The 25424-nt window shown below is 42.5% G+C and overlaps 1 protein-coding gene across 1 annotated transcript in view; it reads left to right on the top strand.

The window, feature by feature from the left end:
* AXDND1 (axonemal dynein light chain domain containing 1) overlaps nucleotides 1–25424 on the top strand; it is a 570869-nt gene that overhangs the window by 372329 nt on the left and 173116 nt on the right. The window contains exons 18-19 of the mRNA XM_086955354.1: nucleotides 993–1086; nucleotides 16037–16251. Of these exons, the coding sequence (XP_086811480.1) occupies nucleotides 993–1086; nucleotides 16037–16251 (309 nt within the window). The remainder of the gene's footprint in view (nucleotides 1–992; nucleotides 1087–16036; nucleotides 16252–25424) is intronic.

The following is a 25424-nucleotide window of genomic DNA, read 5'->3' as shown; positions in this document are numbered from 1 at the left end:
TAATATGGAAGAGGCATCACTTATTGGTACAAAAATTACTTTTTGTTTACATAAAGCTCAGGTTGTCCCTTCCAAAACACGTTGGATGCCACTTTCTGACCTCTGTGACTGTATGGTTCCGGGTATGCCCTCTCTATGGTCTCAGAGGTATTATTAGTTCAATCTGTGATTTCCTATATTTGGATTTCTTGTGCTTGGTTGTGATATACATATGGTTTATTTGATGTCCTTGTGGTTTCTGTGATGCCCCTGTTTTTCCCAGACTAATATTGCTAATGGTTTTTCAACTTTTGTGTGATACCATGTAGGAGAAGTGTGGCTCAATGAGTGGAGAAGTGTGGCTCAATGGTTAAAGCTTCAGACCCTGATGCAGAGGTCTGGCCCGGGACCAGGGTTTAATTCTCGCCTCGGCTGGCCTTGGCGGGGTCTTGAGCTCTAAATTCCTCTGACCTGATTTCTCGCCTCGGTGCCTATTCTAATCATGGGTCCCACGCTGCAACTCTCTGCAATAGCTTGCTTAATCTCCACAACGGCCCTAACAGCACTGGTGTGCCTGGCTTAACCTTGGGGATGCCCAGGAGTGGACATTCCACAGGGAAAAGCCAGGAAGGGTTCTTTAGCGGTATGTGTACAAGCTCCGGGAAACCCGGTCCGGGTAGCTGTGCGCTATACAAGTACAAAACATTTACATTTCTATATCTGATGTCATTTATTTGGAGTTTACAATGTCTCTGTCATATGAGTGCTGTTCTGTGTGTGATCTCCCTTTGGATCTGATGTGTGTGAATTCTTTTTGGTCTCTGAGGTTCTCTCCCTGTGATGTACCCCCTCTGATAACTCATTTTGTTTGATCTGATGCCTGTAATATCTCTGAAATGACCCCCGTATGGTTTCTTTTGTGTCTCTTTTGTCTCTGTTTCACTTCTTACAGTGATTTCTGCAGTGTAATTACCTCTATATTCGTAACAAATGGGTTTCTTATTCTCCTTCAGTGTGGTTCCTGCAGATGTCTTTAAGTTGCTTCAACACTGGAACTTGGCAATGACCAGCGGCGCAGAGAAGGATGATTTGCACCTCACTCAGGAGGTATACGCAGCTGGTGCTACTGTAGGGATGTGTAGATGGGCAAACATTATGGGTCAGCTAGATATTTCTGCTCTTCTATCATATAGTGTGACATATTGATATCTAATGTCCTGTATAACTCATAGAACAACGGATGAGTGCCATAGTGCGAGGAGGTGCACCCGATGATAATCCAGGGGATGGGAAGCCCTGGTGATTTGGGGTAATAGCATTGTCTCCAAAGATCAAGCATTAAAGAGTGATGCCACGTTCGGGAGCACTGAGAGCCAAATTCATTAAGCAGTAAAGGTACCAGCCTAAATTGCCAGCAGCAGGGACATCATTGCAGAAACAGAACTTTGATAGTATTCTTTTTAGAAAAATAATTAGCTGCCCTATTGTAGCTATTAGAGCGGAGAAGGTGAGCCCTGTCAGGGGGCACATCATGATGACCCTAGCATTGCACTTTGCCTTATGCAGCAAGAGTCCTTGCACCAGCTATGGTACATCATTATGTGACTAGTGATCAGGTTTGCTCATGCAAACTGTAATTTATAATTAGGGCACCCGGTATTACTGTGTTTATTTTTTTAACATTTCTGTCTGTATTTATCCATATTTGTTTTTTCGTCATTTTATCTGTTTTATCCATATTTATTTTGTGTTTTGCGTATAAATGAAGTTGTAAAAGTGTACATTTCCATATTTATTTAATTGATACACCCACAATCATACTTTGATGTCGGTCGTGTTTTAGCTATTCAAGTTCCCAAATATTACATTACAATACATCCTGTGGTAAATGCTAGCATTATACCACAAATGTATATTGACATATGCAGTTATTTAACGAAATGTCATCCTGTTTTTTAATTTCAGATGCTGTTCATCTGCTCAGCTGTTAGGCTATAATTTAATAAAAACAGCACGGAGAGTCATTTAAAAGCAGCCAGATTTTCTGTATTTATCCACTTTTAAAAATAAATGCAGACAGAAAACACATTGTTTTCTGTCTGTATTTATGTGTAAAAATCAGCCAGATTTTCTGTATTTATCCACTTTTAAAAATAAATGCAGACAGAAAACACATTGTTTTCTGTCTGTATTTATGTGTAAAAATCAGTAAAAACAGAAAACAGGGAGCCTTATTTAGAATGCAGGGCACGTTATGCACATACTGTAGAAAAGTTGGTAAACTCCTTAAAGAAGGAATGCAGATCTTGAAGTTTTGTTAAAAAGGTTTATTTAGATACATGACAGAAAGGGCAGCTCAGCCACCCAACAGGCTCTGCCCAAGATCAGTTTGAAATATAACATTCTACAGCCAACCACACATGAACGTTTACACAACATAGCCATCCAAGTACAGAGGGGCACAGTTTGCGCACTCTGATCTCCTCCGAGAGAAAACAACCGTACCAAGATTCCACACCCTATGATCAGACGTTTTGACAGCATTCTTAAAGATTTTAATAACCTTCAAGGGTTTAGAAAACTTGGACCCAGTAGCACACGTTCCAGGTTTTTTAATAACATAGTCACAGACAGCAACCTTTGTGTTTTTGACAGCATGTCTCAAATCATACTGCACTTTGCTATTCAAACCCCTCTTATCTTCTCTTTGTTTCCAGTCTTCCGTGTCAGAGCCATGACGTTTGTCAGAAAGAAATTTATGAACCCCAGGAGGTTCCAAGAAAGTATCAGGTTGCCTTCCGTGAAACAGGAGAAAAGGGGATTTTCCAGTAGTCGTGTGAAGAGAAAATCTCTAAACACAGGCCCTTTTTGAAAACCCCTCCTTCCAGTTGAGACAGTTGCTCTTAACCAATGAAATAGTCTCCTTAAGAACACAATTAAATCTTTCTACAGTCCCATTGGACTGTGGATGCTAGAGGGCACACTTTTTATGCATAACCCCAAACCCTCCATTTCTTTTGACACAAGCTGTACCCCATTTGTCCGTCAAGATTGTTTCAGGCAATCCTTCTCTACTAAATAATTCTTTTAGAAAATTGATTACTGTTTTAGTGTCTACAACCCTGGAGAAACTAACTTCAGGCCACCTGGGGAAAAGCTCCATCACAACAATGATATAAGTATCCAGAGCCATCACCTCCTACAGGACCTAAAATGTCCAAGGCAATGTCCTTCCAAGGACCACTCGGGCGTGTTCTAACCACCATGGGTTGAGTTCTAGTTCTCATACTTTTTTTCATTTAGTTAGCATTGCACACAATCTCTTACCAAACGTTCGACCTAGCGATCCATTCAAGGCCACCAATAGGTGGACCGTAATCTCTCTTTAGTTTTGGAAATGCCCTAATGAGATTTATGAGCTTGTTCCATTAGTTCTTTGCGTAAAGTAACCGGGGGAACTAGCCTATGGCCTCTAAACAACATGCCTCCACCAGAGGATAACTGGTCCCTTACACACCAAAACTTTTTACAAGATGAACCACGTTGTTCCTTGTTACACCATCCAGCACAAATGAGCTCCATAATGATCTGGAGAATCTCATCTTCCCGACAAGCATCCTGCCATCGTTTCTGTGAAATAGTCTCATACTCAATCTCACAAACAAAATCAGAGATTGAATCTTGGTTCGCTCTGTTCACCTTCCCTTTGTGAATCTAAACTCTTTACAGGCACTAATCTGGAAAGTGTATCAGCCACAAAATTCACAGAACCAGGATTGTATTTCACATAAAAGTCTTATGCTTGCAGACTCATTACCTATTTAGAAATTCTTGGTGAAATAAAGTCATTGCCCTTACTGGTAAAAAACCTCACATAACAGTTTGTGATTTGTCTCGATCAAGAAGGAAGTGCCCCACAAAAACGTCTTCAACTTCTTGATAGCCCAATGGACTGCAATACCTACACTAAGCCTCTCTGAGACTCATAGAAATAAACATAATGGTGTTTTCTAGACCAGGACCACCTTGATATAAAACAGCACTCAGACCTTTGAGACTTGCTTCAGGTAGAGGGTTTTCTAGGATCAAAGTTGCGAAGTTTGGGTGCCTGAGAGAGTTTTGTCTTGACTTAGTCGAATTCACTTTAACACTCCACCCTCCACTCAAACTTAACTATCTTTTTCAATAAATTCCTCATGTTAAAGGAACCCTCTGCAAAATCTTTTGTGAACTTAATGTAGTACTCTGCCATCCCCAGAAAACTGAAGAGTTCCACTTTGGACGACTGTGAGACTAAATTCTTAATTGTATCGGCTAGTTCTGCTTTGGGCACCATACCATCAGCTGTTATAGAATGCCTTAAGTAGTCTGTTTCACTGAGCCCAAACTTACATTTCTCCCACTTGATGGTGAGAATATGTGACTTTAACCTGTCTAGCTCCCGCCTGACCATGTTCAAATTCATCACACCCATAAACGAGTATGTCATCTTGGTATACACAGACACCAGGCAGACCGTGCAGTACTTTCTCCATGGCTCTTTGAAAACCTGAGGCGGCCGACACCAGACCAAAAGATGCAAAAACACAAGAAGATGTGTGGGGATCAATCAAGAATAATCTAAGGGAGGAGGAGCTTAGCGCGCATCCAAGATGGTCGCGTGAGCAAAGGGCTCCCGGGACCCTCGCCTCCTCCCGCATATATCCTGCCACGAATCCTGATACAGACGACAGGGTATTACGGACATGACCCTGCTGACATAAAAGCTCTTTTCAGGAATCGATTTGGATGCGGGAACCAGACTTACTCTACTCCGATAGTTGAAGGCCTACACCGAGGAGCAGCCCGGGACTCCCTGGAGGCAATTGAACAACAACGGCTAGTGGAAGTCGACTGATGCCCCTGACGTACTTTCGGTTTCGTTTACTGGTTCTTGTTTACTGAAACCGGCTGCCCTCTGACTTTGTTGGCCCATGGTCTAATTGAATTGTACGATTGTACGATGCGCCTCGTCTTCTGACTTTTCTCAGTTTGATTCGCGAGGAGCCATTTACACCAGGTCCCAAAGGCCCCTTCGGGGCACGTCGCTCAACATGGCGAACAAGCCTGAAAGTGAGAGGCGGACGACCAAGACCACGCACCGAGGGGGTGCCATTCAATCCAATATCATGGATCGCTACACTCGCCCTAAAGGATCCCCCAGTGGTATTGGTAAAACCTCGGACGAGCTTGGAGATGGCTCCCCAGTGACGGAGGAGTTGACTTTAAGAGTCGTAATGGGCGCCATTGCGAGCATGAAAACATCCATTGGCCAGCAATACGAGACATTGGCCTTAAAGCTTGACACAGTGGCCATTGATGTCAACTTGATCAGAACTGATCTGGAGAAGACCAATGAACGGGTCAAGTCTCTGGATATCAAGACCGCCAGTCTCACAACCGACATGTCCGACCTCCAAACCGAGGTTCGTAATCTAAGAACTTCGAATGATTTGTTTGCCCGCCGGCTGGATGACTTCGAAAGTTGATCGAGGCGCAACAATGTACGTATCATCGGGGTTCCGGGGAAAGTCCACTGAATTGACAACGGATCTCCTTGTGGAGGACCTGATACTGAATCATCTCGCCCCTAAGGGCCTCAGTAACTTTCTTGCGGTGGAGCGTGCCCACAGAGTTCCAGGCGGGATACACAAACCAGGCGCCCCGCCACGGCCCATAATAGCCAGAATTTTGAATGTCAGGGATAGAGATGCCATCCTGCAAGCATCGAGGGCCAATGGCCCCACGAAATTCGAGAATGGGACTGTCAGCTTCTACCCAGACTTCACCCAATCTGTACAGAAGCAGAGGATGGGATTTATGGGGGTGAAACGGAGATTGAGAGACATGGGCTTGATATACGCTATGCTCTTCCCTGCCCGACTACGCATTGAAAACAATGAACGGGCGCTCTTTTTCGATCGGCCTGAGGTCGTTAGTGACTGGCTGGATACTCTACCGACGCATCGAGACCGCACGGAGCAATCTGGAGGCGCAGATGGTGGCCCATTGGAACAAGAGGAGTGAGTGATAACCGGCGCATGCAGTACATGGACTTTGCAGCAGTGGTTTGTTGACTTTTTGTGTTTGTAAATATACTGGTATATACCCAGAGGCGGCAGGGAAGACGGGACTCTTCCTCCTCCCGGGGTGTTTTTCTCTCTTTTTGTAGACTAGTTTCAGGTTAAGTCGACAGGCACACTGCAAGTTGGGGTGGTTTTTTGGACTATCGCAGGGGTGCAGGGTGGGGGGATGTGTTCCGGGGTTTTCTTCGGGGTGGTGGGGGGAACTTAGCTTTGTTTTGTATTGTTTTAGAGGCAATGTATCTTTGCATATTTTGGCTTTCGTGTCCTTTTCGCTGTTAGGGGGAATCCGCCTTCATTCCTGGGATGGGGGGCAGGGGGTTGAGGGTACTAAGTTGGAATGTCAATGGCTTGGGAGACAGGATAAAACGGGGAATAGTGCTACCGTTTTTGAAACGTCTTTCCCTTGATATAGTGTTGTTACAGGAAACGCACTTGATAGGGAACACATGCCACGCAATGAATAGGCAAGGTTATCGTCTAGTCGCACACTCGGGGCTCACCACTGGGTCGAGGGAGGCTGGTGTCCTTGTTAGGAACTCCCTCCCCTTGGAAGTGGATGATACTATCCTAGATGATAGGGGACGGTATGCCGCTATAATTGGCAGATGGGAGGGGAAGACGATTTCCATACTCTCCGTGTATGTTCCGCCAGGTTTACAAACTACGACATTTGCTGACTTGGGGAAGGAGGTTTTGGGGTTCCCCGGAGGGATTTTGCTTGTGGGTGGAGATTTCAACTCTGTTGTCTGTGGTAGAGAGGATCGCAGCCCCCCTAGAGATCTTGCGAGGTCACAGTCTTGGCTGGGTAACTTCCTGGATACACTGGATCTGGTTGATTGTTGGAGGCTGATGCACCCTGGACTGGCACAGTACACTTTTCATTCGGGGGCACACGGGAGCCTCGCTAGGCTTGATTATGTTCTTATGCCGGCGGCGCAGACCATCTCGGTGAGAGAGGTTAGACACCTGGCCAGGGGTATTTCGGACCACTCCCCACTATGGCTTTCTATTGATGTTCAGCTGGGAGCCGGGGGTCGAGTGGCCCGATTAATCCCTGGCATCTCCCTAATCCTAAACCCGGGCGGGTGTGGTCTGGTCCATTGATCATTATTTTGCTGAAAATGTGGGGTCGGTGTCCTCCTCCATTTCGCTATGGGAAGCCTTCAAGGCGGTAATCCGGGGTCAAACTCTGTCGTTGATTGCCTGTGCTAAGAAAAGTAAGAATGAGGAGGTTGGTCGACTGGAGGCTGGAATCGCTGCCTTGGAGTGAGAGTTGGAATATGGGGTCACGCAGGATAAGCTGCATGCTTTAAACCTTAAACAGTTTGACTATAGAGCCCTGGTGACTGACGCTGCCAAGGCCATGAGTCGTGAGCAACAGGGGCGACTGTATGATGTGGGAGATAAAGCGGGGAAGTTGATTGCTTGGTTGGACAAGAAGGAAAGACTGAACCGCGTTGTGCCTGTTATTGAGAGAGCGGATGGAATGCGTATGGTTGATCCTGTGGAGATAGTGGAGGGTTTCGCACATCATTTCCAAACGGTGTATGCGCCAGTCTCAGACAGACCGGAGGAGTACTCGCATTTATTGCTTAGAGATATCGCATTGCCTTGCTTGTCTGATTCTGACAGCTTATGGAGGCAGAATTTCCCAACGATGAAATAGCGCTCGCTATTCGCTCCATCCGCTCGGGAAAAGCTACAGGCCCGAACGGCATCCCCATTGAATTGTATAAGCTGTGCCCGGACAAAATGGCACCGTATCTTCGTGAGATGTTTCTAGAGTCGCGAGATGTCGTGTCCCTTCCCCGAGACCAGAGACTTGCGTCCATTGTTGTAATTCATAAAGACGGGAAACCCCGGGACCTATGTGCGTCTTACAGACCGATATCACTTTTGAATGCCGAACCTAAGATCTTGGCGAAACTGCTAGCAAACCGGCTAATTACGGTGATTGGTGACCTGATACACCCGGACTAGTCCGGATTCATTCCTCATCGCAATACCGCGCTGAACCTGCATCGCCTTCATGGCGTCCTCGCGAGAGCAGAGTCGTTACGTGAGCCGGCCATCTTGGTCTCCTTGGATGCCACGATGGCCTTCGACACCGTGGAATGGCCATACTTGTGGGCGGCTCTCGCGAAGTTCGGTTTTGGCCCAGGTTTCATCGGTTGGGTCAAACTCCTTTATGAGGATCCGCTGGCCCAGGTGGTTGTTAACGGCAGGGTCTCGATTCTTTGGAGGGGCACGCGACAGGGATGCCCTTTAAAAAAAAAAAAAAAGAATAATCTAAGGTAGGAAAACAATATATTAGTCCCTCCACTTGGGCGCCTAGTCCCCATGTAATTACTTTAAATAATTCAACCACTCCCAAAATTTCCAAATTTTTTTCAAACCAATTTCATATGTATTTTTCATGCAAATTTTCAAACAGTCAAAGACATTACACATAAAACATCAAAACTTGATGTTAAAAGAGAAAAAAAGCATTCCTAATCCCTTCCTACTCATCCATTCTATTCCTGGTTGCGGAACAATACAAATATGTAGGCAATCCGAGGGGAGATAGTCCAATACACACAAATGAGGGATATTTCCACCTCCACTTAGTCCATGTGTTGTGTGTATTTATATCCTCTTCGTCAGGTCGTCGTGTTTTGGCTCACTGATTCTGGCCTCATCAGGACATCGGCAACAAAAGAAAGAAAAAGCACCTACAACATTTTTTGTATAAATCAATGTCTTACATACTATGCTCTCCTTGAATGAAAAAACACATCTCTCTCATGCATGAAAACATGCAAGCACCTTAAAATCCGTGTTACCTTCTCACCCTCAATATCAATAAAGAATCAAATGACAGAACGACGGACAGATAATATCACCTCAGTGTATTACAAGCACTACCGTGCTGAGAGGAAACAAGAGTGCCCTCCTCCTCTGTGTCTGGCCACAACAATTATACGATCAAGAACTACAAAAACGTGTGCTCTAGAACTAAAAAAACGGAATAAACAACCATGATTTTGGCCGATGTGCTCATAACGTGCTAGGTGTGTCCCATGAGATGATGGTCTACCTCTACCCTGTACAAATCTACTCACAGTGTTGCGCAAGGAAGATAAGCAAGCATGACTTCAGACTTGCTCAGCTCAGAGAAACCTGAAAGGGCAAAATTAAAGACCCAGTCAGGAGCTTGTATTGCGCCTTGTGTTCTCCATAAACCCCTCCAGTATGTGCTCACACAAGTACCTGGAAATTTTATGGCTTGCCGTGATGGCCTCTCGCATAGTTCATTAAGATTGTGCTGCTCCTACAGGTGACCGATTATGCAAGGCCCCCTTTTTCATGGCGTTTCCAGCCTTCGTCTTTGACTGATCCTGTATTTAAACATACTGTTGGTGAAGCCATACATAACTACTTCAAGGACAATGTCGGTACGGTTGAAAACGTGGGAGTCTTGTGGGAGGCCTTTAAGGTCACGATTCAAGGGGTATGTATTGGAGCGCAGGCTGGGATATTAAAAGATTTGCGTTGTGGAATTGGTAAGCTCACAGCGGAGCTAGTCGCTTTGGAACGTGAGTATGTCCAGAACCTTGCTCCCGAACTCCTATCTAAGATCTGTATGCTTGTATCAGAACATAACGAAACAGTGGACCGGGAAATGGTGCACAGATCTCGTCGCAGCACTGCTCGATATTATGGGGAGGGGGGATGACCTAGCCGCTCGCTGGCTCAGAAATTGCCGGCTCCGCGTAGCCAGGTTCACATCACCAAACTGCTGGACGGGGAGGAGTGGCCCATTATGACACCTCAGGAATAAGTAGGATGGTGCTGGGCTTTTATTCAGGGAGTTAGTCCTTACGGAACAAACGCCAAAGTGTCATTAGACAACATCAAACAATAAGGTATCTCAACATGGATCACACGGGAGAGCCGAGTGGTTGGAAAATATATATTTTTATATATTTGAATAAATATCAAAGGGAGTACAAGAAAATAAAAATCAATCAGCATATAGTCATGGAAGGAAGTAAAATCAAATTAACCTAATAATACATGACTGAACAACTATTCCAATAAAATCATAAGCAACAAATCTCATAATAAGAATACGTATTCCTCCAGAGTAACAAAATTTCTTAGGAATAGAGGATAAGGTCGATGATTCGGTCTTTTCGGCTGTAGTCCATCAGACCATCTTCAGGACGGAAAATTGAAGCTGAGAAAAAAGACTCCTATACAAACATAATACAATATGTTACCTTAGAATTGTAAACAAATTGCATTACAAAGAAAAACATCAACAATCTAGGAAACCAGTGTGAAAAAGAAAAAAGGTGATTATTAAGTCACAAAGTGCAAATGTCCAATTTGTGCACAACCCAAATGAAAACAAAGTCAAATGATCACCTATTTGTGCTGACATAGGAAGATAAACAGCTTACTTATAAAAAGTAGCCAAAACAGCCTAGTACCACGTGCTCAATCTATGGACACTGCTGTGATTGGAATACTATCAAAAAAAGAGAACATAATAAGCAAAAATGCGTTGCTGATATATTTTTTTTATGCTAGTTCTCATTATGACGTATAAATATGCTCAAAGGAGGCATACCTGTAATATAGAAAAATTAATTTATCACACCGCCATTTGACGTTGATGATTTTAAAGTAGCTATTATGTCGCTCCCCTCTTGTAAAGCTGCAGAATTTGATGGCCTCCCCAGTGACCTTTATAAGGCATATGTCGATGAGCTTGCGCCGTGGATGCTGGAGGTCTATGCGGAGGCATATGACTCGGGCGATCTACCTTCCCCTCTTACGGAGGCCATCTTGGTGCTTCTTCTGAAGCCCAACAAGGCAGCAAACTCTTGTGATTCTTACCTGCCGCGTTCTATCATAAATATTGTTGCCAACATTTTGGCAAAAATTATAGCTACCAGACTCCAGCCATTAGTCCCTAATCATGTACTCCCGGACCAGTGGGGTTTGTGCCCTCTAGATCCACATCGCATAGTCTTCGTACTGTCTTTTCTACATTGCACTATTTCGAGCATGACTTTCAGGAAGTGACAGTGCTTTAGATGCCGCCAAGGCATTTGATTCTCTCCAGTGGGAATATATGTTTACTATCTTGTTACGAATGGGTCTGCCACAGTTTTTTTTTTAAGTGGAACTATTTCTTGTATACTGCACCAATGGCCCGGATATATGTAAATTGCTGGGTATCTGATGCCTTCTCTATCCACTGTATCCATACATACACCAGTTCTATTATACACCGTTACAGCTGCGAAGATTTGGGTTGCAGGAAAATGTGTGCATTGTGGGCAGGCGGATGTGGATTTTATGCCTCTTGCCTGGAGCAGCATGGGTATATACAATTTCTGGATGTAGGTAAAGCGCATACTTACGGCTGTTGTTCTGGAAACTGTTGAGTGTGTGCAGGTGGTGTGTTTGTTGGGCTGGGTGCAGAAGTTCAAACACTGTAATAGACGGCTGGTAGCCATCTCTACTCTGTTTGCCAAGCGGGCATTGTCACAATGTTGGGGAGTGAAAACTGTTCCGACAATACAGAGGTGCATTCACGACTTGCTATACTGCAGGGAGCAGTTGGGTATATACGCAGAGGTGCTGCCGGAGGCCTCACGTCCTAAGGACTTTTGGGTGCCCCTGACGGGGTACCTCCTTGGGAATACAGACTTGCAGTGAGTTACTGAACATTGTGAGCTATATCAGTGTGATAGGACTACTTGACTGGATAGGGAGGAATGCCATATGTAACAATGTACTGCCATTAGGTGTATTAATAATATGAAACCATGCCGGGATTGGGGCGGGATGGGTGGCGGGTTTGTTTCGTGGGGCTCTATGTTTGCTTTGATATGTAACAAGGAAACGTCAGCTTTTATTAAGATATTGTACTCAGTGCTTTGCTTACCCCTATTGCTGGGGCGGTGTATGGTCTATATGTGCAAGCTGCTTAATAAAAAGGTGTCACGTCGGGGCAAACAATCAGCAAAAATCAGAATAGCGTCTGTCGCTTGATTTTTTTTATTGATATTGTTGGTGAGAAGGTAACACAGATTTTAAGATACATGCACCGGAGGGATGTGGTTTTTCATTCAAGGAGAGGAGAGTATATAAGACAATGATTTATACAAAATTGTTTTTCCCATGTCCTGATGAGGCCTGAATCAGTGTGTCGACCTGATGAAGAGGAGGTGCCCAAGAAATTGAAAATTATATGTAGCATTGTATAAATAATCACAACACATGGACTAAGTGGAGATGGAAGTATCCATCATTTTTGTGTGAAATGGACTATCTCCCCTCGGATTGCCTAAATATTTGTCTTGTTCTGCAACCGGGAATAGAAAGGATGGGTAGGAAGGGATTAGGAATGCTATTTGCTCTTTGAACATCGAGTTTTGATGTTTTATGTGTAATGTCTTTAACTGTGTGAAAAATACATGAAAAATACATATAAAATTGGTTTGAAAAAATTGTGGAAAGTTTGGTGAGTGGTTGAATTCTTTAATGAAATCACCTAGGGACTTAGCGCCCAATTGGAAGGACTAATATAATGTTTTCCTACCTTAGATGTTTCTTAATTGATCCCCACACATCTTCTTGTGTTTTTGCCTCTGTTTGCTTTTCGCCCAGATGTGCTGGGGGATTAGGGCAAAATGCAAAAATATATGGGAGAAGCCCTGATGCTAAGAAAAGGGACTGGTCTGTCAAGCACAACAACAAAGTATTCCCTTTTCAACTAGAATGATTGTAACCGTGATGGTTATACGAGTAAATCTTATAACCACCCCCACTCTCAATCACCAGAGAAGGCGGAAGGGCATCACTGTGCCTCTTGGTCTTGCTTCCATTCTACAGTTGAGGAAATTCCAGCCCTGGTCTCGCTGCACCCTGATTTCCCTGGTCAGTTGTTACTGTTGCACGATACAGAGCCCATTAGGGATACCATGCTGAGCATATTCAGCACACCTGTGGCTCCCCCTGCGGCATGCCTCTGGGTCCGAGTATCCACAGGGGTCTCTAATCTGGTCACTGCCTGCTGATCCATCCGCAGTACAATTGTTCCCCTCAAATTCACTTCGAGTTCCACACCGGCATTAGTGCTGACTTTGATTCCAGCGCCAAATCCCAACATGTCTCTGGTGCCGCCATTGCTCAGTCCTTCCGACTCACCAACTTTTTGACTCAGACCGTGACCAGAGTCAGGCAAATGGAGACAATAATGTGGGTCCCGGGAAGGCAAATTTGCCCTACCTCATCATGAGGTAAACTTGTATATAAACATGCAGGATGCCAGTGCACTGGATACTGCACCCAATACTCTGTTGTGTTTTTCCCTTGCCCTGAAGTCGGTCATCGCCAGCTGCCTCCTGGGACGCTACACCCATTCACACTGGGACATGGTTGGATGAGATCTTACTAGCAATTTCAGAAGTCTTTCAGACTTCCTTGACTCAAACCAATTGGAATGGCTGGAATATGACCAATTTTGTCATCATATCAGGCCTAGACACCGCTGATTGTCTAGGACGGGCAATTAGGACAACGTATGTTTCCACCAAAACCCATTTGCGCTTCCACAGTGGGAATTAAATGTGATTCTCACTTTTGTAATGTGAACCCCTTTCGAGCCTATGCACAGTTTTCTATTATGTCTCTTGACCTTGAAAACAGTCTTTCTGTTCCCAATAACATCTGCTCACTGCATGACTAAGCTTCAGGCCCTCTCGGCCCAGCTGCCTTTTACCACCTTTTTTTCTGGGCAAACTGGTTTTGAGAACCTGAGCTGCGTTCAGACAAAAAATTTGACCTCTTTTCATATTGAACAAGCTATAATGCTTGAACCCTAAAAGAGTGTTGAGCTTTTACATGAATTATACCATCGGTTGGAGATGATCAGAGGCTTGTGGGGTTCTCTGGAGCAAACAAATTTAAGGTGGTGCAGAAGCAGACTATATTACAATGGGTAGTAATTGAAAAGTGCCATTTTTGCATGGTGTACCCCCAAGTTTTTGTCTTCACTATATCTGCTTTCTGTATAACTCTGTGCACTTTACCCCTTCTAATCAGCAGTAAAGTGTCTGTTCTCCCCCTTTCAACATGATGAAATTGGAATACACCTAATTGGCATATTTGACTTACCTATAAGTCAGTAGTATATGGTACAAAGTGTACACAGCCTGGAAGATAAATGTCACAATGAGCTGCAGCCCTACTATTTGTGGCCTGGCTGTGCAGTTTTAAAACTGCAAATTTGACCTGTCAAAATAACCCTTTTCATGAGCCTAGACTTTCCTATTAAATGTTAATAAGCCACTCATAAGGCAGAGTGCATGTAGGACATGTAAAGGTTTATGTTAAACAAGTCCTGACAGTGAAAATGCCTTAAAAGCTGTTTTCCCTTTAGCAGAGATGGCTGTTCCATAGGAAAGCATTGGGAGACAATATTACATTTATTAATTTTATCTCCGACTAGGAAATAGGTAAAAAGTACATTTTTGAAACTTTTTGAACTATTTATTACTAGCCCAATTCAGTGGTGAATTCAAATTTGTAATAAATATTTTGGAAAAGGTAGTTTTAGAAAGTTATGTTTTCTCTGCCTCGTCCGTCTAGATACCCATTTGCATGAGCTTCAACTGTCACCTACAGCTAAATACTCCCTTTGATGAGTAAGAACTTGCTCCCAGAGGAGGGACAAAGGGCCTTTGGTGTGGAGGTGTTGTGCCCTTTTGACAGATGAAAAAACGAGTAGAAATGAAGATATTTCTCCTCGGTACGCCTCACTTGGGAGGCGTAGCATTTTGACGCATTCTCAGGTCTACCACTAATGGTAGATCTGAAAACCTGCAAAAATCCATGGGTGGATGCGTGGGAACACCCATGCTCCACCCATGGAACGCCTTCCTGGGTGGATTTGTGTTGCCTTGCTTTAGATTTATTAAGCAATGCAGGGCCTTGCAAGGTGGCAGTGTGTGGCTTGAAAATTCTGACTTTAGTGTTGTGTCGCCCTTGTGACCCCTTGGGGGGGCGCAAGGGCGACGCAACCCTATGATAAAAATGTCCCTGGATATTAATGATAAGGGAGGCTATTTTGCCCATGTAGCACGCTTAACATCTTTTTTATAGCATTGAGAATTACTCTGTAACAACATGAGTAATATATGCAATTAATGGTAACAAACTCAGTGTGTACAAATTAATTCCTACTTTATAATTTATATACATACAAATATCCCAAATTGATTTGTAGTCAGTAGTTTACTAGAAAACCTCCATAACAATGGTGGCAAACCTTAAAACATTTTTTTTTAAGTGTACTGTGAAACTGCAAACAGTGCAGTATGATACACAGTTATACAATATATACAATTTAAAAGTCAGCACATACTTTTTTTTTATAAAGGAGCCTGAAGTATATATAACATTTCAAAACATCTCCAGGTTTTTAAAAGATGTTGAAGTTTCAACCCAAAGGATCAAATTTAGTGCAGAGTCATCATCCTGTTACAGAGGCAGGGGCTCTTAAAGAAACCATCATTAAAATGGGGTTGAAATCAATTTGAAGGGTTCCTAATAACTAGTTGAGTTGGTGACAAACATAACTAAGTCAATAAGCAACAGGTCACTCATTGTTAAAGGGTTCAAGAACAAAAACTTTAAAGCAAGGGATCCTTATGAAAGAAATCAAAGAATTTTGGGATATTCCCTTTTAAGGTGAAGAGTATGTGCAATAAAACACATCAATAATCCACAAGTGGCACTCTACATTACCTAACCAAATGTGTGTAATCCGGCTGAGTATTAGGCATATGCATTTGTAAAATACTGTGGATCATTTTCTCGCACATGAAAATGCCATCAGCGTCATCTAATGGTACCTTTTTGATACCCAGGTTACCGGCCTCCACACAGCGATGGTCCGATGGATGGTCAATTTGCTCCTCTTCCTGGTTCCTAACTTTCCTTCGCATGATACACCCATACCACTGACTCCCGCAGAGTTTCCTGAAGAAGACATGGTTACACAGGGAGCAAGTGTGGAAGAGCTGGTAAAGGATGCCTGCTCGCTGTCGCAGAAGCTGAAACAGTTCTCTTCATACATTGTCAGGTATTGAAATCACTATGGACTCATCTCCCCCCTGAAGGCAAGCGTTGTTCCTCTAGCATGAACTTCTTTTTTTAATGTGGAATGCTCTCCAGACCCCTCGAGTGAAATGAACTGTAAACTTTCTTAAGTGTACAGTCATCCTTTTTTAGAATGCCTAAAGCAAATAAATCGCCTTGAGTATTGTCAAATCCCTGCTCATTAATTAGGAAGGATATGCCCTATGGCTGCACATTCCGGGTTTGGATAGGGCCTTTGGCAACAAATGTGTCCATATTAACTCTAATCAGGTCAAAACTGAATACATTTCACCGAAGCCTATAGAGCTTGTACTTTCAGTCCAAAACAGTGGGTGGAGTTTCCTTCAACAGAAATGTTTACTCCACCATTGAAAGCTAGACTGCCTATCATACTATTAGACTAATATAATAATTTGGTGTGCTTAATTTCTCAGAACAGATTTTTGTTTTTTTCTTCTTGTATGCAATGAACATGAATGAGAAACACACGAAGAATTTAAGCAGTTTATGGGAAGGGTGATGGTGTTACCATGTATCATAAGGAATAAAATATTGTCTGTTGTACATTAAAAGGATACTGCAAGTCGCCTCGGAGTTCCACGACCTTATAAGGAACTCAACATTTTCCCTTGTTCCTCTATATGGTCATGGAACTCCTTGGTGACTTTCCATATCCTTCTAATGTATGACAGGGGTACTTCAGCCCATATATTTCATTTGTCCTACTGTATCCTTGTAATATACTAATTGTTCACATAGAACAATAGATAACAAGGTATAGCATTGTACTAATATACTACTGTTAAAACTACTAAATTACTAAACCAGTGGTTCTTAACCTATGGTCTGGGGACCCCCTGGGAGTCCGCAGCGCCTACTCAGGGAGTCTGCAGCTGCTAAGAAAATTAGATGTTGTCAAATTCATAAAGAGTAAATAAAGAAGCAAAATGTAAAATGAAAATGCTATATGTTCTGTAAATGTCAAGGAATTAAAAATTGAAGGCTAAAAATTAAGGCCCCGGTTACGATGTAGACAGACTCTCGTCTGCTCGACACCAATGCGGAATGGGAACCAACCGTCCTCAAGTCGGCGGTTCCGAACGCATCATTTGGCTGCAACCACACACAGTGCGGTTGGAAACATCCATTTTTCTATGGGAGCTTATGCTGAAGGCGTTTTCCGCCCGCTTCACAACTCCCATGCTTACAAACATCCTTGCATCATGTGGCAGGCATCTCATGGTGTCTGCCACACAGTGCAGGGATGTTGTGGGGGTACCATTGGTGCCCCCCGGGGCAGTATGCGGAGGCCACAGAGGGATGGGGGCCCTATTAGGGGCCCCCAAAGACACTTTAAAACACCAGATCCATGCGGAAAAGCCAACATGGAACTGCTGTCCGAAAGTGCCATCATAATCCCGACAGCGAAAATGCTGTCCTTAAGGGATTATGAGGCCTTTCCGACTGGACAACGGGCTCCTTGAGTCCATCGGAACCGCATAGGATTTAACCGCCGGTTTAAACTCCGACCGCCGTAGGACTTTAAACCTACAATGTCGGTCGGAAGGCTCCTATCAGCGGTCGGAGGCTTTCCGACCGACATTGTAATAGGCCCTAAATTGGTATCCTTAGATTGATTTGTGGGAGCCGTGCAAGTGCATCAAACAGAATGTAAATTGGGTGATGAGTGGCCGCAATTGAATTTCGAAAAGCTGTAACCTTCCTATTAAAATAAAGTGTTGTTTTTCTTTGTTTTTTTACATTTCTTTGTGCTTGTTTCTGACTTTTTGTTTGTTGTTTTGTGGTTCATTTCATCGAAATTGCTTAGGCCCCCAGATTCCAACAGTAATTGAGTGATGGTCCTGGATTCTATTAATATGTATGAGAGAGAGAGAGGCACATTTCAAAGCAGTGTAACATAGATATTAACAAACATTAACCGGAAAAAATATAACTTAGACTAGTTCCTCCCCTCCACCTAAACACCTGTAGGCAGTACTTGCATCAGGCAGCGATATTCCCACTAGTTTCAACTAGCTTAATATATCTGAGAGAAATAAAAGTATAACCGCTTGATAAATATGGCATGCATAACAGTCATGGATTTATAATTTAATTTAATAATAGAATAAATGTTGATCTGAAGTAGTGAATATAAACATCCATTCGGTATGTTCAATTAAGTTATTTAAAATTATTTTGCCCTGATTACGAGTATAGTTGCTATTTATCGCACCTGATAAATCACGATACCACTTAGTAAATTATTTATCGGATGCAATAAATCACATAAATTACGAGCTTGTAGGAAATAACCTGATAAATAATAAATACCAAATGCTATTTCCCTGTTATGTAGATTTGACCTGAGAAATTTAAAGGAAGGTTGAGGTATTCAACCCATGTGATAACTATCGGATACGTTAAATACCTTCCAACTTATAATTCCGACCTGTGCGTAAACAGATGTTTACGATCTGGTCGGAATACACCACCCAACTCGTAATCTGATCCTTTGTGTCTAGTTTGGTTTCACCAAGATGACATTTCCTTGAGGTCCTGCGACTTCTCACTTGTATATCTTTGTTGATTTCCTAGATCAACAGCAAAGATGTCAGGTATTCAGAAACCTTGATTGCTTCTTAGCTGACCCATTCTTTGCTGTCACATCTTTTTTTGGTTCAGAATCAGCTGTTGATTGGAGGTGCACATAAATACTATCATTATATAAAGCAATGTTTAGATTTACTATGTTTCTACTGCTGAGGGCAACTTTTTCTTTTAGTTTTAAAAATGAGGTATGCGTACTTGTAAAAAATATATTTAGTTTAACACCAGTTCACTGGGAAAATAAATTCAATCTACAAATAAATTCAATCTTCATCACTGTTTGTAGTATGGCATGGTTGTGACATGGCGTTCAAGTGTCCGAACCATTGTGAAAGGTTTGCTTGTCCAATGTGGTCAAATTGTGAATCATTTCAGACAGTTGTTGAAATATTTTCTAACCATATAGAAATGTCCCCATGCACTGATTTATCACTAGAGTTTTATCTCTTTGTTCGTAAGTTGTACGTGGCCTTTGGGGGTCCCATTGTATAGCTTATACCTTTCTGACATTGCACCTCAACAATCATCTCCCTCCATTTTCCTTTTTATCTTCGCGCCAGGATACTCTGGCAGTAATTGAGCGCGTAATAAAACAGCATAATAATAATAATCTCTCTTCAGAGCGTTAAAATCTTCCAGGAGGCCAGAGTGCTACTGTAGTGTTTCTGGTACCAATGATGACTGTTCCAGAGGGAACAGTGGCGGGTAGGGGGGTTAGAAAAATAGAAATAAGGGAAGATGTACCTGCTCACCAGCCACCACCTCTCCTCCGTCCTCTCTGTTCTCCTGGCTTCAGGTAGAATCCAGGCCAATCACGATGCTGCTGTCACCAGCATGAAAGCAGCGTCTTGATTTGTCTGGACATTGTGGTTCGGCTTGTGCATGTTCTCCACCCAGACTGTGCAATATAGCTGGGTGGAGAACATGCTAAGTGCGAAAGATGGCGTGGCTATCCAAACCGTCATGCACACAAGGTGCACATTATACCACACCTCCTCCCTCTAACACAGCGAGCCCAGCCCCGCCCGCCCCGTCTTGCCCTAACTTAGTTCCAAGCGCCACTAAAAATAAAATGATAACATTCTGTTATTATTTTATTTTTCCTTTGTACTGCTCCGAGAGCAGCGGGACAACGTTCCTCCGCCTTACCGGAGGAGCCGCTGCTTGACAGATCTAACCCCACCAGGAAGCACAAGTACATTTTCTGAGGTTTTTTCATACAGCTATACAGATCTACCTCTGACTTTGGCAAACCAATTTGCTCCTTCAGAACTCTCCTCAGACAGAATCGCTGAGTTATAATGACAAGATCAGTTCGACCTAAATTATTACTTCACTTGGAACACTTAAGTAGAAATGCTAGACAGAAGCCTTTCAACTCGAAAGCACCCTACTAGTGCCATAGAAATGCATTGTGAATACACTTGCTTGTTGTTTCCCTCAACTAAACTGCATATTTAAAATAGAAATATGTCAGCATAAGAGGTACTGTGACACACAATACAGTTATCTTTATGTTCAGCCATGGAAAATTAGTTTAAGAATATATATTGGAACTCTTCAGTAATTACTTCCTAAAATCTAATTTCAACATACATAAGACGAATTAATACATATAAGTAAATCTCATTTCACTATTTGGTGATTTAATTTACAGGTGTTATACTAGCATTACACAAATACATTACTATAAATTATACTGTATTTATATAATAGCATGACACACATTACTTTTATTTCTACAATACTACAATAATATCCTAATCTTCTATTGTAATATGCCTACTAATTCAGATTGTAGAAGGGAATATCAAATCTTTAATATTGGCAAGACAGAAAATCATTACAGCAATATAAAGGGACAAAATATATATATAAAGGTAAGTGCACAGACGGCGGTAAGGATTTACTATTCTTAACTCCACATCTATGTACCTTTTATATATATATTTGGCCTGTGTGGTAAACTCTGCTTCGCTCACAGAGGTTTTCCCACTCCACGCTCCTTGTAGAGCGCTGAGTTCCCAAAAACTCAGCGTAGCGGCGCATAATTTTTCCTCTCTTGCGGCATGCATGTGTTAAGTTGGGGAGCGAGGAAAATCCAATGCTAGACCACCTCTTGGTGAGATTTTGTCAACTTGGGCGGTCACTGGAGGTCATTACCACTCACGTTGAGGAAGCTGCCTCTCAAGTAGAAAATCTGCTCGAGCAGCAAAAAGAAGCTGCTCCCTTTTGTGCTGCGCATGATGCCGTTTGCGTTGATTTTACAGCGCAGGTCAAATGCCTGGTGCTAAAAATCAACACGAGCAGCACAACTTACCTCACTCTACCACTTGCGGAACTCCGTGGTGCGCTGTTGATTTTTTTGTCACTTTGCGAAGATCCGACCTGCTGCGACTGCCCGAGTTGAGAAATCTCACCAGGAGGAGGTCTCGCATTGTATTTTCCTCGCTTGCCAACTTAATGAGGTCCGTGGAGTGGGAATAACAATACACTCCAAACTATGCGTTCTGGGTGACCTTAACATTTGATTTGATAAACCCAGTATGACCCATCCAAAAACAATAATCACCGCATCAGATTGTCCACAATCCGACACACACCGCTGGACATATCCTAGATGTCATTTTTGCTAATACTGAACTAGTTACCTTTCAAACTATAACTCCAGTCACATGGTCAGACCACCGCTTGCTTGCTTTCCAACATAAAACTACACTCAGCGACTCACCTAAAACTACCTTACATCCATCCACCTATCAGCCATGGAACAAACTCAATTTGGAACACTTAGAAACACAACTAACATCCAGTACAAATCTGGAAACCATAAATTCTGTTCAAAATCTATATGAGTGGCTACAGGAAGATTTTGACATCCTGATGCCACTCAAAACTACACAACAGAACAAAAGAAAAAAAGCCCCTTGGAGAAACATAGACATAAAAGACATAAAACAACAAATTAGAAAGCTGCAACGTATCTGGCTCAAACAAACGCCAAACATGAGACAAACTTCACCTACAGAAAATTAACAGATTATACAAGTCAGCTTTTAAAAAAGCTAAGAAAAGGTACTATTCAGACAGAATTCAAAACGCTAAATGTGCAAATAAAGAATTCTATAAAATACTCAATGAATTTCGCAAACCAAATTGCCTAGAAGGAACTCATCCTGTTACTCAAGATTTCCCAGACAAACTGGCAAATCATTACACTGACAAAGCAGACACGTTGTACTCGTACTTAAAACAGAAACAAAGCACCAGCACTAACCCTTGTACAAAACAACAATCCAAGGATGCTCTAATCAAGCCTCTCTGTTCCTTCCAACACATTTCACACGATGAATTTATGGACCTGGTCAAAGCAAGCAGGCTTGCTGGCAGCCCTTCTGACCCCTGTCCGCCACAAACTTTCAATTCTTTTAACAACCTCTGCTGCCAGTCCAGTAAGAAGAATCATCAACTATTCCTTAACTACTGGAATATTTCCAGAAGAACTCAAAAAGTCATACATACGACCTTTACTGAAGAAAAGAAACTTGGACCCGCTGAACCCTGGCAACTACAGACCCATTGCAAATGGACCTTTCCTGGGCAAACTGATAGAAAGAGCAGCGTTCGCCCAGATGTCACAATTCATTGAAGAGAATTACATACTTTCAGACTTCCAAACAGGATTCCGTCCGGGAAGAGGCACTGAATCTGCCCTCCTTGCCATCTGGGATGGCCTAAAGAATACAGTTGACCGCAACGGGGTTGCTACGCTACTCCTCTTGGACCTCTCAGCTGCCTTTGACAAGGTTGACCATGACACTCTGAAACAAAGACTCTATGAAACCGGCATAGAGGGAACTGCTCTAGACTGGATCGCGTCCTACCTTCCAAACAGAACTAATGTCATCCATACCCCACCTTTCTCGTCCAAACCGTACTCCACAAAAGCAGGGGTCCCTCAAGGTTCTATCATCTCGCCCATGCTTTTCAACATCTACATAAAGTCATTACCAGTACTGATCAATTAATTTCACCTCACGTGCTACAACTATGCAGATGACACGCAAATACTCCTACAACTGGAATGCCCCAAAGACATTGGAAAATCACCAATTTTCAGCTGTCTCAGAGCCGTGGATCAGTGGAAGACTTGGAGCCATCTCAAATTGAATGCTTCAAAAACTGAAATACTCATGTGTGGCGATTGGAAAAAATTACAACCCGCTTGCTGCATGGCCTGATGAACTGGGATCACTGCCTAAAGTATCAAAGGAAGTAAGAAACCTCGGAAGGACCACGGACGCCAAGCTGTTGATGAATGGCCAAGTGGATAAACTAGCAAGATCAAGCGTTGCTACTATAAAAACGCTGCAACAAATTTTCCCTCATTTGGGATGTCCACACAAGGTCCAAGCTACCATCTCCCTTGTTCTGTCCAAACTCAATTACGCCAATAGCCTCTACCACGGATCACCTTTAACGACCATGAACAGACTACAACGGATTCAGAACTCGACTGCCAGACTACTCTTGCATATCAAACCGCGAGATCACATCTCCCCTGCCTTGAAAGCCCTGCATTGGTTACCGGTTGCCAGAAGATCCACGTTCAAGCTGCTTTGCATCACCCACAAAGCAATACATGGAATGGGACCACTCTTCATCAGGAATAAAATCACCAAACACATTCAACAAAGGAACCTCTGCTCTAAAGAAGCATCTCCCCTCAAAATCCCACCATACAAGAAAAAAACATGGGTGGCACATCCATCTCTGTTCAAGCAGCCAAACTATGCAACTCTTTACTCCCCAACATAAGGTCCACCAACAACCACCTTATCTTCAGAAAACTACTCAAGATTTTGCTCTTCCCCACATGAGCACCATCGCAAACAGAAATTTACAGCATATCCCTCTGTATATAAGCATTTGTTTTCACTATAGATATGTACCTAGCTTTGTGTATTACTTTGTATAAACATGTAAAATAATTATGTTGTTAAGAGAAATAATAATAATAATAATAATAATAATAATAATAATAATAATAAATAAATAAAAATCATCTTTGGTCTACATGTACATACTTCCATTGTGCATCTGTGTACCTTCCATGTACTTGGATCTGTGTGTCTGTTACTTTTCTCCTGGAAAAGCATATCCAATGCACTACCCTATTTCTCATCCTGTGCCTCTATCAATATCTTGAATCCACATATACTTACTTCCTTTATGTATCTATATACTTTCAATGTACTTATGGATCTATATATTTATCACTGTCTTCTAATTTATCACTTTCTTCTAATTTAGCATTTCCAATGCACTACCCTATTTCTCAGCCTATACTTCGCTCAATATATCTTCTAGCCCAACCTTCTGACTCATCTCAAACTTCTTTCTACTACTCCTTCCAATGCACTGCCCTATCTCTCATCCTATACATCTATCAACTTATCCTCTACATTTATCCCAAACCCCATACCACTACTATGATCGCCAAAATAACCCTTTCTAGACTCTCTCCTACTCTACCCTTCCTTGCATCATCTGACACCTTTTTTTTACTATACCGATCCCCAAAAACAAACCTTTCTAAACTCTTCCCTCTGACTCCTCCCCTCCAAAACTCCTTTTTACTCATCCAAAAGCCTCCTCCTACTGCTAAGACCTAAACAAAAACAAAAAAAAATCCTTCACTCTTCTATCCCTCCACTATCCTTTTCAATCAAAATTAACAGACTAGCATATTCACTTCTCAAATTCCATATTCAACTATACTAATATACCACCCAAATAACTGAATAAAATATCTACTACTCAAATCACTTCATATTTATACTTTACTAATTTTCAACACTAATCCTTTATGGGTTCCGGAATGGCGTGCTACTCGCCAGAAAGGTGCTTCAACACCCATCAGGGGTAACAAGTGCTATATGAATGCAAATCTTTCTTCCACTTTTATCCCTCCGCTATCCTTCTCACTCCAAGTAACAGACTAATATCCACCACTGAAATTACTTCATATTTCACCATATTAATTCACCATTAATCTTGTATAGGCTTCCTGAATAGCATGCGTCAACAAGCGCTATATAAATACCAAACGTTGTCCTCCTCTATCCTTCTGCTATCATTCCATATCCAAATAACTGACTAACCTATCCACCACTTAAAATTTACTAATCCTCTATGGGTCACAGAGTAGCGTGCTACTCGCCGAAAAAGCGCTTCGACGCCTCGTCATGGGTAGTAAGTGCTATATAAATGCAATTACAATTACAATATATATATATCAGAAACCAGTATCCCATATTACCTACTTTCGATAGTCAGTTTATAGTTAGGACCAAAGTTTCCGTAGGAAAAGCGTTTTGTGTTTTGCCAATAACTTTGGTGCCGCTTGACGAATCTTCACGAAATTTACAAAAAACTTCCCCTTATTGGTTCAGCTGCTGTGTTGAAAGTTTTAGGGTGATGCGTCAGGCAGAGGCTGAGAGAAAAGGGAGGTTCCAAAACAAGTTTTCCCCATGTTATAATATG

Source organism: Lissotriton vulgaris, chromosome 1_1, assembly GCF_964263255.1.
Source record: "Lissotriton vulgaris chromosome 1_1, aLisVul1.2, whole genome shotgun sequence".
NCBI classification, from domain to species: domain Eukaryota; kingdom Metazoa; phylum Chordata; class Amphibia; order Caudata; family Salamandridae; genus Lissotriton; species Lissotriton vulgaris.
This window is presented reverse-complemented; position numbering and strand designations above follow the sequence as displayed.